Source organism: Oncorhynchus masou, chromosome 23, assembly GCF_036934945.1.
Source record: "Oncorhynchus masou masou isolate Uvic2021 chromosome 23, UVic_Omas_1.1, whole genome shotgun sequence".
In the NCBI taxonomy this organism is placed as follows: domain Eukaryota; kingdom Metazoa; phylum Chordata; class Actinopteri; order Salmoniformes; family Salmonidae; genus Oncorhynchus; species Oncorhynchus masou.
The window spans coordinates 51787109-51804403 of NC_088234.1; the positions used below are offsets into that span (position 1 = coordinate 51787109).

At 43.6% G+C, this 17295-nt stretch overlaps 1 protein-coding gene across 1 annotated transcript; it reads right to left on the bottom strand.

Moving 5' to 3' along the window:
- Nucleotides 1-34: 34 nt before the first annotated feature.
- Nucleotides 35-17295, bottom strand: LOC135511022 (filensin-like). The gene is made up of 8 exons (XM_064932478.1): nt 16794-17295; nt 16055-16115; nt 14842-14937; nt 4834-4926; nt 3693-3806; nt 2447-2667; nt 1916-2007; nt 35-1491 (listed from the first exon to the last, which is right to left on the bottom strand). The coding sequence occupies exons 1-8, from the start codon at nt 17162-17164 to the stop codon at nt 572-574; spliced, it is 1968 nt and encodes a 655-aa protein (XP_064788550.1). The 5' UTR covers nt 17165-17295; the 3' UTR covers nt 35-571.

A 17295-nucleotide genomic window follows, 5' to 3' on the forward strand; every position in this document is an offset into this window, starting at 1 on the left:
TGAAACATGATTATTTTTTATTATTAAAGCAGTTTTATACACAGCAAGACTGTGTTGAGGGAGGTCAATGGCATTCAATTGAGCAAATTAAGTCTTGGGTGGAGGTTTGGGTTAAGGTTTGATTTAGAAGGGTGGCAAACATCCATGAGGGCAGTAGCATGTCATCCATTTTTATTCACACATCAAAGTCATGTTTTTCTTCACTTTATTTTTTTTTTGGGGGGGGGGGCGAGAGGGCTTGTTCTGTTGTTTCGATGCTGGTACTTTGAGTTTTCAGACAGTAAAGGCATAAGGTATTGGCGTAGGTAGAAACAACAACAGCAGCATTATGAAACCAACTAACTCTTGCTGAACACAAAGCCAGAGAGCGTGAGTGAATGGAGGAGCAGTATCATGAATGTGGAAGGACTGGCTCATAGCAGTTGGTCTCATCCACGGTTGAACAGTGGTTTTAGAATGTCTTTAGCAGAGTCTCATATTGGTCTCATTGTTTGTTCTTGCTGGCATAAGGTGAGGTGGAACTTGTGAGGAGTCTGTCCAGCTCTTTTGGTTGAGGTCAATCTCCTCAAACTCAGTGCTTCTTCTTGCTGGTCTTCTCAATCATGGTCTCCACCACCATGGCCGTCTCCTCATAGCCCTTGGTCTTGCGGTCGTTGGAGAACCTTTCCACTGACTCCACCATCTCCACCTTCTCGTAGCTCATGGAGTCAGGGGGCATGCTGCTAGCACCACGGGGGGAGGGCATGGGAGGAAGGCCCCTACGGCGACTGTCATCTTTACCCCCCTTGGGTCCGGAGGGATTGCTGGGGCATTTGGGGTCTTTGGGGTCAGGGCCTGGAGCTGGGGCAGGGTTGGGCTGTGGGGGGGGAGTAGGATCCACGTCCCTAGATTTCCCCTTCCCACCACCTTTTCCGCCTTTATCGTCACCCTTGCCACCCTCTCCATTGGAAGGTGGGGTGGGAATACAGGGGCAAGGGGGTGGCATGGGCTGTGGATGAGGGGGGTCAGGGGAGGGGATGTATGGGCTGAAGGGGTCATAAGGGGAGACCATGCCGTCGCAGATCGTGACAAAGACGTGTCCAGCGGAGGGGCTGGAGGTGTAGAAATGGGGGTGGGGGTAGCTGCCGTCGCCCGTCACCAGCACATAGCGCCCCTTAGTATAGAAGTCAGCAATTGGCTCAGGCTTCTTGTATTTCCTCATGCGGTCTCTGACAATGTTACAGAGCGTGTCGAAGGCCTTGCTGATCTGAGCTCCGTCTGGGACATCCTGGGGGGACACACCCGTGTACAGCGAACTCTGCTTCTCCCTATTCACCTCCTCCTCCATCCCTCGCTTCTCATCCTCCATGTGTTCAGCTCCACCGACTCTTTCGTCCTGGCCACTGTCCATCACGTCTTTGGGACTGATCTCCTTCTTCTTCATGACCTTCTTGGCCAGGTTCTTCTGGCGAGGCTTGACACTGCTGATGTCCTGCATGGCTTGGGTGATGTCTGGCAGATAAACAAAATAAACATCTTATATGAGACAAAACATGTAAAAAAAATGTGAAAAAATATTATTGAAAGGACTTCCGCGGGACCTGTATCATCCTAACCTGGATCATGAATAGAAACCTTTATATAAGACAAAACACACTTTAAAAATTCAAAACACATTATCGAAGGAGGAAAGGACTCCTGCAGAACCTGGATCCTCCTAACCACGGTCACCATTATCCATGTATAGACCTCAGGAGGATCCATTGTTTGTTGTTTTAACTGGGTGGGAATCACATCACTGTGTGGCTGTATTCATTAGGGCTCTAGCTAGTGTGGTTATAGCCTATGATGACGATGGGTTGTTACGTGTCTGCTCTGTATGTATGGAAACTATCAGCGTGAAGAAGCTGTGGAATGAGACGTGGCATGTCCTCACCTCTGCCCCTGCTCGACACAGTGGGTGTGTGGGTAAAGCGGTAATTGGTGGTGAACAAAGTAATGGGAGTCCCAATTATCGCTGAATTCAACCTGTGGAAGAGAATGAGGAAGAAACATCAGTTAGGACACCACCACAGAAGCAGCATGTGATAGTGTATTTGTATGTGTTAGTACTAAACATTATATTAGTAATTCTAAGAGGAAAATTCCTTTGTCCTTTTTCTAATTACTTTCCCATTTTTGTATTGTGAGGCTGTAAAGAAAAGATGTATTGATAAAGTAAACAAAAGATGGATTAGGCCATTTTAAAGGGGATTAAATATTACATTCAAAATACATAACCTTCCTGAAGAGATATTCAACCATGATTGAACAAATCTGAGGTGGAAAACACACAAATATAATATCCAACACTGCCACCATGTGGCTGATATTTTTACTACAAGATTTCACAGAGTCAACACATTGAAGTGCTTCCTAATATCCAGTAGCAGGACACTGGTCACTGTGTGTTGTGGTTAGTAATTACCTGTTGTCCTCATTCTCAATGATCCTCTTGTACCTCTCCAGCTCATTCTCCAGGGAGATCTGGTACATGGCCAGGTGGCGGCACTCGTTGGTGTATTTCTCCAGGGACCTCTCGGCCTCCTCAATGTCCTTCCTCAGAGACTCAATTTGCTCGTTGTACAGCTGGATCTCATCGTCATAGCTCTCCTGGGTGCTCTTGATGGAATTCTCCAACACTGACGTCTGACACAGAGAGAGAGAGAGAGAGAGAGAAATCTGATTATCATTTCAATACAGAGGTGTGAAACATTTTATCATATGGTATGCTACTGTACACTGCTTATTAAAAAATAAAATAAAAAACAGAATAGATGTCATATAGAAAAGTTCAACTTAATTTTTATTATTTAAGCGATAGTTGTCATTCCTGCTTGGTCATCGAACTATGCTAACGTGCCAGCTGTCTGACTTTAAAAAGACAGAATACATCAGAACATCATGACTACTGTACTCTCTGTGGATTTTGTGGTGACAACTGTGGTACTATACAGGTGTTCAATCCACGTACATATTCAACCTTCATGGCAACCTGTCTCTGATTGAAAATTGAGCCTTTAGAGTTTTTAGAGAAATATAATAATAATTATTCCATTAATAATTAATATTTCATTAAAATATTCTGATTTCTTGCAATTATAGTCACAAAAAAAGTCTGAGTTATAGAATGCCATTTGAAAATGTTTTGCTAGGAAACACAAACAGTCATGAGGTACAGGCTATAGAAAATGAACAAAGTGTAAAGCATAATTTGGGAAGAAAGCAGAGGTAGGGACCAAACAACTAAAATGAAGGGATGCTCATGCTCATTTACCTTTTGGAGAAAATAAACATGGACTTATGCATCAGTTTGAGGTAGACATTGAGAGTTGTTTTTTTTGTCCTTCTATGTCTTTTAGTTCTTACTAGTATTTTTCTAAGAGATACACCTGTATTTTCCCTCTTCTCTGTTGCTTGTATCATCTTTACTCACTAATCTAAAGGTGATGACTGACACCTACTGGTGGCCATGTGCAACTACAACCAATTTATGTACTGTCCTCCATGGGTCCATGTAAACTGTCTACCTCAATTCAAGTGGCTACCTCATCTCCCTTCCTCACTAATATGCATAGAGAGTAGGGCCTAGGGGTTGATTTGGAATGTGACACTTTCAAACACTTGAGCATGAGATGTTCGCTAAGTTATCATAGTAATGGACAGGAACCTACCTCGGTCTGCAGATGCAGCTTCTGTGCCTGGAGCTGGCAGAGGGCGCTCTTGTACTCCTCCAGCTGGCTTTGCAGGGCTGGAACTCTCCTCTGGGCCAGCTGCTTTTCCTGCTCCTTCACACAGAGACAGTTATAATACACAATGATCACACAGAGACAAGACAGGCCAGTTATAACACATAGCAATCACACAAAGGGACCACAGGCCAGTTATAACACAGAGATCACACAAAGGGACCACAGGCCAGTTATAACACATAGAGATCACACAAAGGGACCACAGGCCAGTTATAACACATAACGATCACACAAAGGGACCACAGGCCAGTTATAACACATAACGATCACACAAAGGGACCACAGGCCAGTTATAACACAGAGATCACACAAAGGGACCACAGGCCAGTTATAACACATAGCGATCACACAAAGGGACCACAGGCCAGTTATAACACATAGAGATCACACAAAGGGACCACAGGCCAGTTATAATACATAGCGATCACACAAAGGGACCACAGGCCAGTTATATCACATAGAGATCACACAAAGGGACCACAGGCCAGTTATAATACACACTGAACAACTAGACAGGCATTCAACATGTTCATTGAGTATACCAAACATTAGGAACTTCCTAATATTGAGTTGCAATTGTCTCTAGGCTTAAAAATACATCTTTAAGCTGTCTCCTTCGCTTTATCTACACTGATTAACGTGGATTTAACAAGTGACATCAATAAGGGATCATAGCTTTCACTTAGATTCACCTGGTCAGTCTGTCATGGAAAGAGCATGTTTTGTACACTCAGTGTACATTAGATTACAGTGACTTTACTTGGAACTTCATAGACAGACAAGCAACCAGCTTACAGACTGACAGCATCAACATACTTTCTATAAAGGGACAACATGACAAACAGAGCTGGGATTAACTGTCATAATAATAAACAGAAGTATATTATTTCACAGAAATGTCAGTACACATTAACATATTGGATTTTCCATTCAAAGACACAAAGTTCAGCTCACATAGCTGATTCCACTGGTGGTTCTTGGGGCTTTATTGTTATCTGGTCTGACACCCCTGGTCTGACTCAGCTGTTTCCCCTGGACACAGAAAGATGCCTGGTGACCTTACCTCAGAAATGCCCACGGCCACGTTGGGCACCAGGGATATTGTCTGGTTGATCTGGTGCAGGATGTTCACGTAGGTCTGAATCTCTGCCAGGTTCTACAGGGAGAGGGTGGTGGGGTGAGAGGAATAGAGGAGATGAGGGGAGGAGAGGGTGGTGGGGTGAGAGGAATAGAGGAGATGAGGGGAGGAGAGGGTGGTGGGGTGAGAGGAATAGAGGAGATGAGGGGAGGAGAGGGTGGTGGGGTGAGAGGAATAGAGGAGATGAGGGGATGAGAGGGTGGTGGGGTGAGAGGAATAGAGGAGATGAAGGGAGGAGAGGGTGGTGGGGTGAGATGAATAGAGGAGATGAGGGGAGGAGAGGGTGGTGGGGTGAGAGGAATGGAGGAGATGAGGGGAGGAGAGGGTGGTGGGGTGAGAGGAATAGAGGAGATGAGGGGAGGAGAGGGTGGTGGGGTGAGCGGAATAGAGGAGATGAGGGGAGGAGAGGGTGGTGGGGTGAGAGGAATAGAGGAGATGAGGGGAGGAGAGGGTGGTGGGGTGAGAGGAATAGAGGAGATGAGGGGAGGAGAGGGTGGTGGAGTGGGAGGAAGGGAGGAGATGAGGGGAGGAGAGGGTGGTGGGGTGAGAGGAATAGAGGAGATGAGAGGGTGGTGGGGTGGGAGGAATAGAGGAGATGAGAGGAGGAGAGGGTGGTGGGGTGAGAGGAATAGAGGAGATGAGGGGAGGAGAGGGTGGTGGGGTGGGAGGAATAGAGGAGATGAGGGGAGGAGAGGGTGGTGGGGTGGGAGGAATAGAGGAGAGCAGGGGAGGAGAGGGTGGTGGGGTGGGAGGAATAGAGGAGATGAGGGGAGGGTGGTGGGGTGGGAGGAATAGAGGAGATGAGGGGAGGAGAGGGTGGTGGGGTGAGAGGAATAGAGGAGATGAGGGTAGGAGAGGGGATGAGTTGACATTATATTTTACTTGAAATGATCTTGTAAACATACTGCTGCTGTATCAAATGAAAAATAAACTTTGCCTTTAAAACACAAACATTGCATTTAAGACGTTCCCCAATACAATATTAGATCCTGGACTATAAAAAATAAAGGGGACTGTCATACAGGGTGGGTGTATTTAATATGGTTGGGATTAGAGTAAAGTACACAACGTCTATGTACTCTAATCCTAACTTTATTAAATATACCCACCCTGTAAGTCATCCCTTTATTATCCTCAGTATTACATGTGCATGCACTGTGTATTTTGAATCCAGGGTCTGTAGAGTACACAATATCCATAACCAACTCAGTGTCTGTGTTAGGGGCCGCCCTGATATCGAAAGGTTAGGAGCAGGATCGGTCCTTGCCATTCTGCCGCCCTAGGTGAGACCAAAAAAAGTCACCCCTACAAAACTAGAATAAGTGTATTGTATGTATCTTGTATCTCAAATATAAATTATATTTTGATTTGTTTAACAATTTTTTGTTATTACATGATTCCATATGTCTTATTTCATAGTTTCTACAATGTAGATAGTAAATAGTAAATAGTAAAACTAAAGAAAAACCCTGGAATGAGTAGGGATATCCAAACTTTTGACTGGTACTGTATGTTAGATCATATTTTTGACAGAACGGTGGAGGACGCCGCAGCGATACGTCTCTAGAACAGCACACAGCACGCTGGGAATGGATAAGCAAAATATTTGTGCCCCTGCCTTTGACAAAGTGGGCACTGCATATCACAGGTTTGCAACAGCACTCACCTAAAAAGCCCATATGCCACAGGATGAGAGAAATTGAAATTGTTTTTGGATAGAATTACGTGAGGCTTTATTTGTACTTGTTGGAGGTGCGTCTTGGTCCGTTGAGCTTAGAAAATGCCGCCCTCGTCAATCTGCCGCCATTGGTGGCCGCCTAATCCTGCCTGATAGAGGGCTAGCCATGGTTGGGAGTTCAATCCCTGGCCAAGTAATACCAAAGACTGTAAACATGGAACCACTCAGCGTAAGTAGCTAATGTAGATTGGGGGTAAGGCCCTGTGATAGACTAGCATTCCCTGTACAGGGAGTGTACTACATCAAGCTGCCTCACACTACAGAAACAGGAGGTAGGCTCCTGCTCCTATGAGTTGTTCCAAGCTAAGGCTTGTGCAAGGCAACTTACTTCCCAGCTACCATATTTGAAATCTGTAACTAATTCTAGTAAATCAGGGGGATTTACATTGACATAATTTAGCAGATGACTTATAGTGAGTGCGTACATTTTCATACTGGTCCCCCGTGGGAATTAAATCTTTAACCAAATCAAATCATATTTTATTGGTCACATACACATGGTTAGCAGATGTTAATGCAAGTGTAGCGAAATGCTTGTGCTTCTAGTTCCGACCTGTGATATCTAACAAGTAATCTAACAATTTCACAACAACTATCTTATACACACAAGTGTAAAGGAATGAATAAGAATATGTACATATAAATATATGGATGAGCAATGGCCAAACAGCATAGGCAAGATGCAGTAGATGGTATAGAGTACAGTACATACATTTGAGATGAGTAATGTAGGGTATGTAAACATTATATAAAGTGGCATTCTTTAAAGTGACTAGTGATACATTTATTACATCCAATTTTTTTTTATTAAAGTGGCTAGAGATTTGAGTCAGTATGTTGGCAGCAGCCACTCAATGTTAGTGATGGCTGTTTAACAGTCTGATGGTCTTGAGATAGAAGCTGTTTTTCAGTCTCTTGGTCCCAGCTTTGATGCACCTGTACTGACCTCGCCTTCTGGATGGTAGCGGGGTGAACAGGCAGTGGCTCGGGTGGTTGTTGTCCTTGATGATCTTTTTGGGCTTCCTGTGACATCGGGTGGTGTAGGTGTCTTGGGGGGCAGGTAGTTTCCCCCCGGTAATGCGTTGTGCAGACCTCACTACCCTCTGGAGAGCCTTGCAGTTGTGGGCGGAGCAGTTGCAGTACCAGGCGGTGATACAGCCCGACAGGTTTCTCTCGATTGTGCATCTGTAAAGGTTTGTGAGTGTTTTTGGTGACAAGCCAAATTTCTTCAGCCTCCTGACGTTTAAGAGGCGCTGCTGCGCCTTCTTCACCACGCTGTCTGTGTGGGTGGACAATTTCATTTTGTCCGTGATGTGTACGCTGAGGAACTTAAAACTTTCCACCTTCCCCACTGCTGTCCCACCGATGTGGATAGGGGGGTGCTCCCTCTGCTGTTTCCTGAAGTCCACGATCATCTCCTTTGTTTAGTTGATGTTGAGTTTGTTCTCCTGACACTACACTCCGAGGGCCCTCATCTCCTCCCTGTAGGCCGTCTCGTCATTGTTGGTAATCAAGCCTACCACTGTAGTGTCATCTGCAAACTTGATGATTGAGTTGGAGGCGTGCATGGCCAAGCAGTCATGGTTGAACAAGGAGTACAGGAGAGGACTGAGAGCACACTCTTGTGGGGCCCCAGTTTTGAGAATCAGCAGAGTGGAGATGTTGTTTCCTACCCTCACCACCTGGGGGCGGCCCGTCAGAAAGTCCAGGACCCAGTTGCACAGGGCGGGGACCAGACCCAGGGTCTTGAGCTTAATGACGAGTTTGGAGGGTACTATGGTGTTAAATGCTGAGCTGTTGTCAATGAACAGCATTCTTACATAGGTATTCCTCTTGTCCACATGGGTTAGGGCAGTGTGCAGTGTGATTGTGTCGTCTGTGGACCTATTTCGACGGTAAGCAAATTGGAGTGGGTCTAGGGTGTTAGGTAGGGTGGAGGAGATATGATTCTTGATTCATCTCTCAAAGCACTTCATGATGAAGAAGTGAGTGCTACATGGCGATAGTGGTTTAGCTCAGTTTCCTTAGCTTTCTTGGGAACAGGAACAATGGTGGCACTCTTGAAGCATGTGGGAACAGCAGACTGTGATAGTTATTGATTGAATTTGTCCGTAAACACACCAGCCAGCTGGTCTGCACATGCTCTGAGGACGCGGCTTGGGATGCAGTCTGGGCCGGCAGCCTTGCGAGGGTTAACATGTTTTACTCACGTTGGCTGCGGTGAAGGAGATTCCGCAGGTTTTGATGGCGGGCAGTGTCGGTGGCCTGTATTGTCCTCAAAGTGACAGAAGAAGTTGTTTAGTTTGTCTGGGACCAAGACATCGAGGTCCGCGACGGGGCTGGTTTTCTTTTTGTAGTCCGTGATTGACTGTAGACCTTGTCTGAGCCATTGGCATTGCAAGCGCCATGCTCTACCAACTGAGCCACACAAGACCAGTTATTTGTGCCAGAAGGGCATGGGCCGGAATCAAACCCATGCCGACACTGTAGACCTATATGTGGGCGTGAAAGGCAGCAGCCCTAACCGCTAGACCACCCCAGGCCACTATTGAACTAAATGTTGACAGTTCAATTGTAACCTTAATTTCATTTCGACATTTTTATGTTGTAGCTTAGTGGAGACCAATATCTAGCTTGTGTCATTAACTTCATGCGACGAGCAATCCCGTATCCGGGATCCTATTTATAGCCTCAAGCTCATTAGCATAACGCAACGTTAACTATTCATGAAAATCGCAAATGAAATGAAATAAATATATTTGCTCTCAAGCTTAGACTTTTGTTAACAACACTGTCATCTCAGATTTTCAAAATATGCTATTGAACTATAGCTAAACAAGCATTTGTGTAAGAGTATTGATAGCTAGCATAGCTATAAGCCTAGAATTCAGCCAGCAACATTTTCACAAAAACAAGAAAAGCATTCAAATAAAATCATTTACCTTTGAAGAACTTCAGATGTTTTCAATGAGGAGACTCTCAGTTAGATAGCAAATGTTCAGTTTTTTCAAAAAATATTATTTGTGTAGGACAAATCGCTCCGTTTTGTTCACGTTTGGCTACGAAAAAACCTGTATCCAGTTATAGCCTCAAGCTCATTAGCATAACGTAACGTTAACTATTTATAAAAATCGCAAATGAAATGAAATAAATATGCTAGCTCTCAAGCTTAGCCTTTTCTTAACAACACTGTCATCTCAAATTTTCAAAATATGCTTTTCAACCATAGCAAAACAAGCATTTGTGTAAGAGTATTGATAGCTAGCGTAGCATTAAGCGTAGCATTTAGCGGGCAACATTTTCACAAAAACCAGAAAAGCATTCAAATAAAATCATTTACCTTTGAAGAACTTCGGAAGTTTTCAATGAGAAGACTCTCAGTTAGATAGCAAATGTTCAGTTTTTCCTGAAAAATTCTTTGTGTAGGAGAAATCGCTCCGTTTTGTACATCACTTTTGGCTACCAAAAAACCCCGAAAATTCAGTCACCAAAACGCCAAACTTTTTTCCAAATTAACTCCATAATATCGACTGAAACATGGCAAACGTTGTTTAGAATCAATCCTCAAGGTGTTTTTCACATATCTCTTCATTGATATATCGTTCGTGGAAGTCTGCTTTCTTCTCTGAATTACATGGAAAAATACTTGCAGCTGAGGTTTACGCACCAATTTTGACGCAGGACACCAGGCGGACACCTGGTAAATGTGGTCTCTTATGGTCAATCTTCCAATGATATGCCTACAAATACGTCACAATGCTGCAGACACCTTGGGGAAACGGCAGAAATTGTGGGCTCATTCCTGGCGCATTCACAGCCATATAAGGAGACATTGGAAAACAGCGCTTCAAAAATTTTGCTCATTTCCTGTTTGAAGTTTCATCTTGGTTTCGCCTGTAGCATCAATTCTGTGGCACTCACAGATAATATCTTTGCAGCTTTGGAAACGGCAGAGTGTTTTCTTTCCAAAGCTGTCAATTATATGCATAGTCGACCATCTTTTCGTGACAAAATATCTTGTTTAAAACGGGAACGTTTTTTTTTATCCAAATATGAAATACTGCCCCTAGAGTTCAAAGAGGTTAAACTATATAAAACAATGGTTGTTGATGTGTACGGCTGCATTTCAGATAAATGTTTGTACATTTGAATGTTGCAGTAATAGGACCTAGGCCTAGCGTTTGAGTGAGTGAGAGCGAATCTTATTTTGAAAGCAAGTTCTGATCCCAATGACTCGCATGGAGAAAGAGAACTGCTCATTTTCCGAGAATCACAAGGCTCATTTGAATTTCCTGATGCATCAGGAAAATGATCTGTGAAAAATGAGTGATCAAGTTAAAATCCGACATCTGTAGCCTACTTCAACAAGGTACGTCCATTAGTAAAAGGTTTAGCAAAATGTGGTACAGTATGTGGCTAAAGAGGCAGTGGTAATATTGTCTGTCTGTTTACAAGGGGCTGTTAATGACCTAGCCAATACCAGCAGCCTCTGTAGCCTCTGTAAATGAGGGCAGTGGTGTGAAGAGTTTGGTAGACCACTGGGCTCGTCATTACAGCCTTTAAATGTGTCTAATTGTTTGACTCTCTGAGGTGTTCTGCCTGACCTGCATCAGTACAGGCCTAACCTGATTAAGAATTTAAGAGTAAATATGTGTGCAATTACACATTTAATAGCCTCGTTAAGTATGTTTCCTAAGCAAATAAAATGTGTTTGCAGGGTAAACACCAACGCACTGAGGTGGGTTGTTAAATTCACTAGTCATTGATTTAGTTTCAGTATTTATTAATTGGATTTATATGGTCCATCTGGTGGATGTAAACAAAGCATTACAGATGTGGCATCTTAATTTGATCACAGAAAAATCCAATAATCCTTGTCATTTACCTAAATTCACTGAAAACCTCCAGTTCTCTTTCTCTCTTGCTCGCTCAAAAGCTAAAGCAGCAGACAGAATAAAAATCATGCTACTGTACATCCTACTACTGCCACATTCAAATGTAAAAATGTTTACCTGAAATGCCAGCCTGGTCTCATGGACTAGACATAACATAGTAAATGTAAACGCGGGACACTTAAAATAGTATGACACAGTATGTTACGTTTGGTATTGTTACATATGACAGAAGGTTACTTAAGGCAAAACAAAAGTAAAGTTGTTGGTTGAGGTGCAGAGGTGGCGAACGTCTAGCATCCCAAAGGTTGCATATTTGAATTTCATCACGAACAACTTTAGCAAATTTGCAACTACTTACTACTTTTTTGCTACTTTGCTACTTAGCATGTTAGCTAACCCTTCACCTAACCTTAACCTTTTAACCTATCTCCTAACCCTAACCTTAAACCCCAACCCCTAGCCTAGCTAGCGTTAGCCACCTAGCTAACATTAGCGATAGCCACCTAGCTAACATTAGCGTTAGCCACCTAGCTAACGTTAGCAACCACAAAATTGGGATTCATAACATATCACGCATTTTGAAAATTTGTAACATGCATATCGACAACCGTTGTTTTATATAGCTTAGTAACACAAGACATATACACTCCTTTCCATATATATGTGACCGACTGGCTCGATTCGGTCTTATGTAGCAAAATTTGAAATTGTAGAGACTCAGAGCTAGAAAATGGTATATCATACACTACAGTTGAGGAACAATGGGAAAGTAATTCTGCTTTGAAAGTTGATAAACTTGTAACCTCACAATTGAGAAAATGGTCTTTGAATGTTTTAGTACACCTACTGGAGAGCTCTTCTTTGTCTATACCCATTCAGCATCATTCACACCCTGTTAAGTTTTAGCCTCACCCATCTCTTTAAGGATTCACATGTGAATACTAAACAACAAAAGATTTTAAGACTAAAGGCTGGTTTATACTATGGGTTTGTAAATTTAATCTGGAGTGCCAGAGTGTGCTCTGGGCATTCGTAAACTCAGAGCGTTTTCAGATTGTCCGTTTGTAAATTCAGAGCGTTTTGCTCTTTGATCACTGTGGCCAAGGAGTAGGGTTGATCCGAGCGTTCTGACCTAACAACAGCAGTCAAGCACCCAAGTTAACTGGCTAACGTTGGCTAGCTTGTTAGCTACTTCCAGACACAAATGAGAGCTGGTTGGGCTGCTTTTATGTTATCCAGAGCGTTGGTGATTGCAACTGTGCTGCTGGCAACAATTTAATTACGCTTTTTTGCCAACATTTACTGACACAAGGCATGTTGAGCGTTCGGAAATTCGTCAGTTATTATTCTGCTCTCTGCTACACTCAGACGTGAGTGCACTGAAATCAGAGTAGCTAGCCAGAGAGAATTTACCAGCTATGTCTATAGACAGTTGTCATAGTGACATCATGAACATTCTATTAAAATTGTTAGTTGCATAGTGGAGTCTTTTGTTTAGACATGTAGCTAACGAGCTAAACAATAAACCATAATAACAACTCATAACGTTACTACCCTGCATGAATCTGCAGGTAGCTAACCAACCAGGTTCAATGTAAGCTAGCTAACATTAGGCTACAACTAGCAATGCAAATGGCTCTGAGAAACAAATAATATTACTACACAGATCATACATGTAAGGTTAGCTAGCGAGCCAGCCAGCTAACGTTAGATAAATGTAGCTAGCTAGACTCTCTTACCCATATAAGTGGATGGACGCTTCTCCCTCTCTGTCATGGATGCCATGGTTGCCCTTAGTTTGAAGATGTAATCCGGAAACAGGGGTTTTATACAACAGCCTTCTGTGTGTTCTATATTTGACTCTGTCTGCATATTTGCAATCAAACACCAGAATTTCCTCCATCTCCTTAGCTATCCTACTCTAATTCCACTGATTTCAAAACTCGGTCCTCCAGAAAGTGGAGAGCAAAACTTGTGCAGTTCTACTATGTGACATCTTTCAAAAAAGCTGAGTTGGAAAGGATTACCTACACATACTGACAGCTCATGTAACAGCTCATGTTATAGACAGAAGCCTGCTACACGACAGACCAATCCGAAGTCATCTCTTGGCATGTCCAGCCCACTCATTGTCTCAGTTGAATTTTGGCTAAACCAACTAGGCTCGTCATTTAACAATTTTATTCGTATTTACAGATATGTTATTCGTATTTACAGCATACAAGTTTGGTTTTAAGGCACATGAAAGTTCACATGTTCCAGAAGGCTCTCCTGTGAAGTTGTGAAGTGTGAAAAATGCCCTAGTTTCCTGAAACTAGTCACATATTTTGACAGTGAGGCTAAAATGTTTAATTTTGCTCTATACGCCAGCATTTTGGGATTTTTACTTTGTGATAAAGTCACAGAGGGATACATATCATAACCCCCCAAAAATGCTAATCTCCCCTGTTATTGGTAATGGTGAGAGGCTAGCATGGTTTGGCAGAATGATCTTTGTACCTCTGTAACTTTCTCATTCATCATTATTCACAATTCATTCATGATTATCCGAAATCATGTTAGCATCCACATGAATATAGAAGTGTTCAGAAACATATTATATTCTTATTTACAATAAAAGTGAGTCCAAAATGACAAAATACACTATTTACCATTAATATATATTTGGCACAACATAATCCAAAACCCAACCAAATCTAACTGCAAATGCACCCAACAAGTTTGTAGAGTCGCAAGCTTGATGTAGTCATTACTTGCTAGGATTATGGGACCAAATACTACACTTTTGACTACTTTAATACACTATAAGTGAATTTGTCCAAATACTTATGACACCTTCAAATGGGGGGACTAGATACATAAAGTGATCTCAAATCCAAAATGCTGGAGTATAGAGCCAAATTAAAAGTTGTAGCTTCACTGTCTAAATAAATACAGAAGGGAGTGTATTGGTCTCCAGTACGACATGAAAGTGTATACAGAAATGCAGCACTAGGCTACACCTAATAGCCTACTGTGGCCTATGAAAACAAATATTTTTTATAATCAAATCCTCTTGCTGCAGGATTATGTTACTCCTGTTGCGAGACTGGTCAATTTAAGATCCTACATCTGCAGGTTGAAAGGCGATATGCTATGCACACTGTACCGGTTTCCTTTGCAATAAGTATTTTTTTAATGATTAGTACACTCCACTGACCTAAAATACTTCCCCCAGGGCTAATTGTATGATTGTACAATATAAAGGCAGAATGAGTTTGTAATGGACTGCAGATTATGTGTAGGTTGTATACCTCTTACCTTCCTGTGTCTGTCTTTGGTGGAGTTGATGTCGTCCTGAAGGAACTGGGACTGGATCTGAAACTCCAGGTTCCTCAACAGGGCATAGTCAGCCTCCTAGGAGAGGAGGGGAGGGGAGGGGAGGAGAGGAGAGGAGAGGAGAGGAGAGGAGAGGAGAGGAGAGGAGAGGAGAGGAGAGGAGAGGAGAGGAGAGGAGAGGAGAGGGGAGGGGAGGGGAGGGGAGGGGGGAGGGGAGGGGAGGGGGGGAGGGGAGGGGAGGGGAGGGGAGGGGGAGGGGAGGGGGGGAGAGGGGAGGGGGAGAGGAGAGGGGGAGGGGAGAGGGAGGGGAGAGGGAGGAGAGGAGAGGGAGAGGGAGGAGAGGAGAGGGAGAGGGAGAGAGAGGAGGAGAGGAGAGGAGAGGAGAGGAGAGGAGAGGAGAGGAGAGGAGAGGGAGGAGAGGAGGAGAGGAGGAGAGGAGAAAAGGACAAGTGGAGAGGAGAGGAGAGGAGAAAAGGACAAGTGGAGAGGAGAGGAAAAGAAAAGAGGGAAGAGAAAATAAAAGAACAGAAGAAGATGGGAGCAAAAGAGAAGAGAGAGAGAGGCAAGTCGATAGGTAGATATCCACTCCTCACAAAGCCTCACACAGTATTACACTGAGATTATTATTCATCTGAACACCACACAAAGCCTTTTCTTCACTAGTACATTTCTCCATTATGTCTAAAGCCTCTGATATCACTAACCCAGAAAGACAGTGATATGATAAGACATTTTAATTCAGTTCCATGAGCTCACTGTATTGTCCTGACCTCTTAAGCTTTGTCTCTCAGCCCCAAACTCCTATCAGGATTGCAGTTACACAATATAATTATGATTCTAATTATAATCTACAAAGCTTGTAGATTATTAACCAGACAGAAAATATATTTGATCTTTTTGTTGTTCCACATTGCAAAGCCCCTTTCATGCACAGGGCTTATGCAGAAAACTTTGCTCACAAGTTGTGTTTTATGGTTAGGGCGCTAATAATGCAGCAGGACAGTTTAGCAGTTGTATTACAGTTTAACATTTTAGGAGGTTTCCCGCAAACAGATTAGGCCTAGTCCTGGTCTAAAAAGCAAGCCCAATGGAGAATGTCCATCAAATTATTATTTTTTGTCTGGGAGTAGGTTTAATTGAGGTTTTTTTACATTAAATTAAGCGGGTAAAATTGTCATAGGACTCACACACATACCTTGTTGAGTTGTTCCAGTGTACCCCGCAGCTGTTCTTGATACTCACATTCATTTCTGTATCTTTGGAGTACAAAAACATAATCACAAAACATAAATTCAAGAATTTTGTGTGACCTACCTTGTATTGCTCTGTCATTTACATGGGTTTGTGTGTTGAGCACATTGAGAGGATCAACTTTTCTCTATCTGGCTTTTCTGACTTTACAATGTCTTTAAAACAACACATTTCACTACACCTATCTGTGTGACAATAAAACATCATTTTTTTCGTTTTTATTAACTCTTCATTTTCCTTAATCAACCTGACTCCCCTTGAGAGCACTTGAAAGGGATGTTTGTTATCTTTTTTCAACACACAACCACTTGTGCAGTATTCTTCTTAGTAATGTCTTGGTGTTAGAAGATAGAAATCCATGACACTTACCATGACTGAAACCACAGCACCTGCCATTCCCATGTCAATAAACCCCTTTATTGAAGACAGACTTTCAACAGGTGGACAATGTATCACAGTCAGATTATCTGGGAAACCAAGCCTTCACCAGCATACAAACAGTTTACTCTGCATCTGGTCTGGAGAAGTGCACCTCACCCCTGCACTGGTTACTGACAGGCTGTGGCCCATCCACACTTTCCTTCTCTCTGACCCACACATCAGTTTAAAAAACACACTACCCTTACTGACGCACGCACACAAATACAAGCACGCACACCTTCAAACTCACGGACATCACTTACTTGTTGGTGAACTCGTCCAGCATGCGGCATGAGTCCTTCAGCTCTCGCTCAAGCTTGGCACGGTCAGCGGAGAGCTCGCGGATGCGCTGCTGATTCAGGCCGATCTGTTCGGTAAAGGCCTCCTCGAGCCCGCTAGCTTCCTCCATCCGCTGCAGCGTCTCCAGCTGCTTCCGGAACACGGCATTGCGCTGCTCCAGCACGCGTGCCCGGTTGATGTAGCGGGCGAAACGGCTGTTGAGTTCCTGCAGGCTCTCCCAGCCCTGGATGGCCGAGGCGCCCGCCGAAGCGTCAGGGCCGTAGGGCTCCTCGAAGACATCGGAGCGCTCATACTTCTCCTTGCGCACCTCGTGCGTGTAACTGGTCTGGTGCATGGTGGTGGTTGTCGCTCTCCCGCTGTCTCGGTTGGTGTTATCCCCGGAGTGCGTTCTCCCCTTCGCACCTTTAGTGTGTGAAAACTCGGGTGCTCACCCTTGGCTGTCTCATGCTAGACTAAAGGCTGCCC

Excerpts from the sequence above, each read along its gene's own strand:
- LOC135511022 (XM_064932478.1), bottom strand. The coding sequence starts at position 17,164 with ATGCACCAGACCAGTTACACGCACGAGGTGCGCAAGGAGAAGTATGAG. Across the intron at positions 2,668-3,692 it reads AGCTGCATCTGCAGACCGAG|ACGTCAGTGTTGGAGAATTC; the intron begins GTAGGTTCCTGT and ends TCTCTGTGTCAG. Across the intron at positions 2,008-2,446 it reads ATTGAGAATGAGGACAACAG|GTTGAATTCAGCGATAATTG; the intron begins GTAATTACTAAC and ends TCTCTTCCACAG.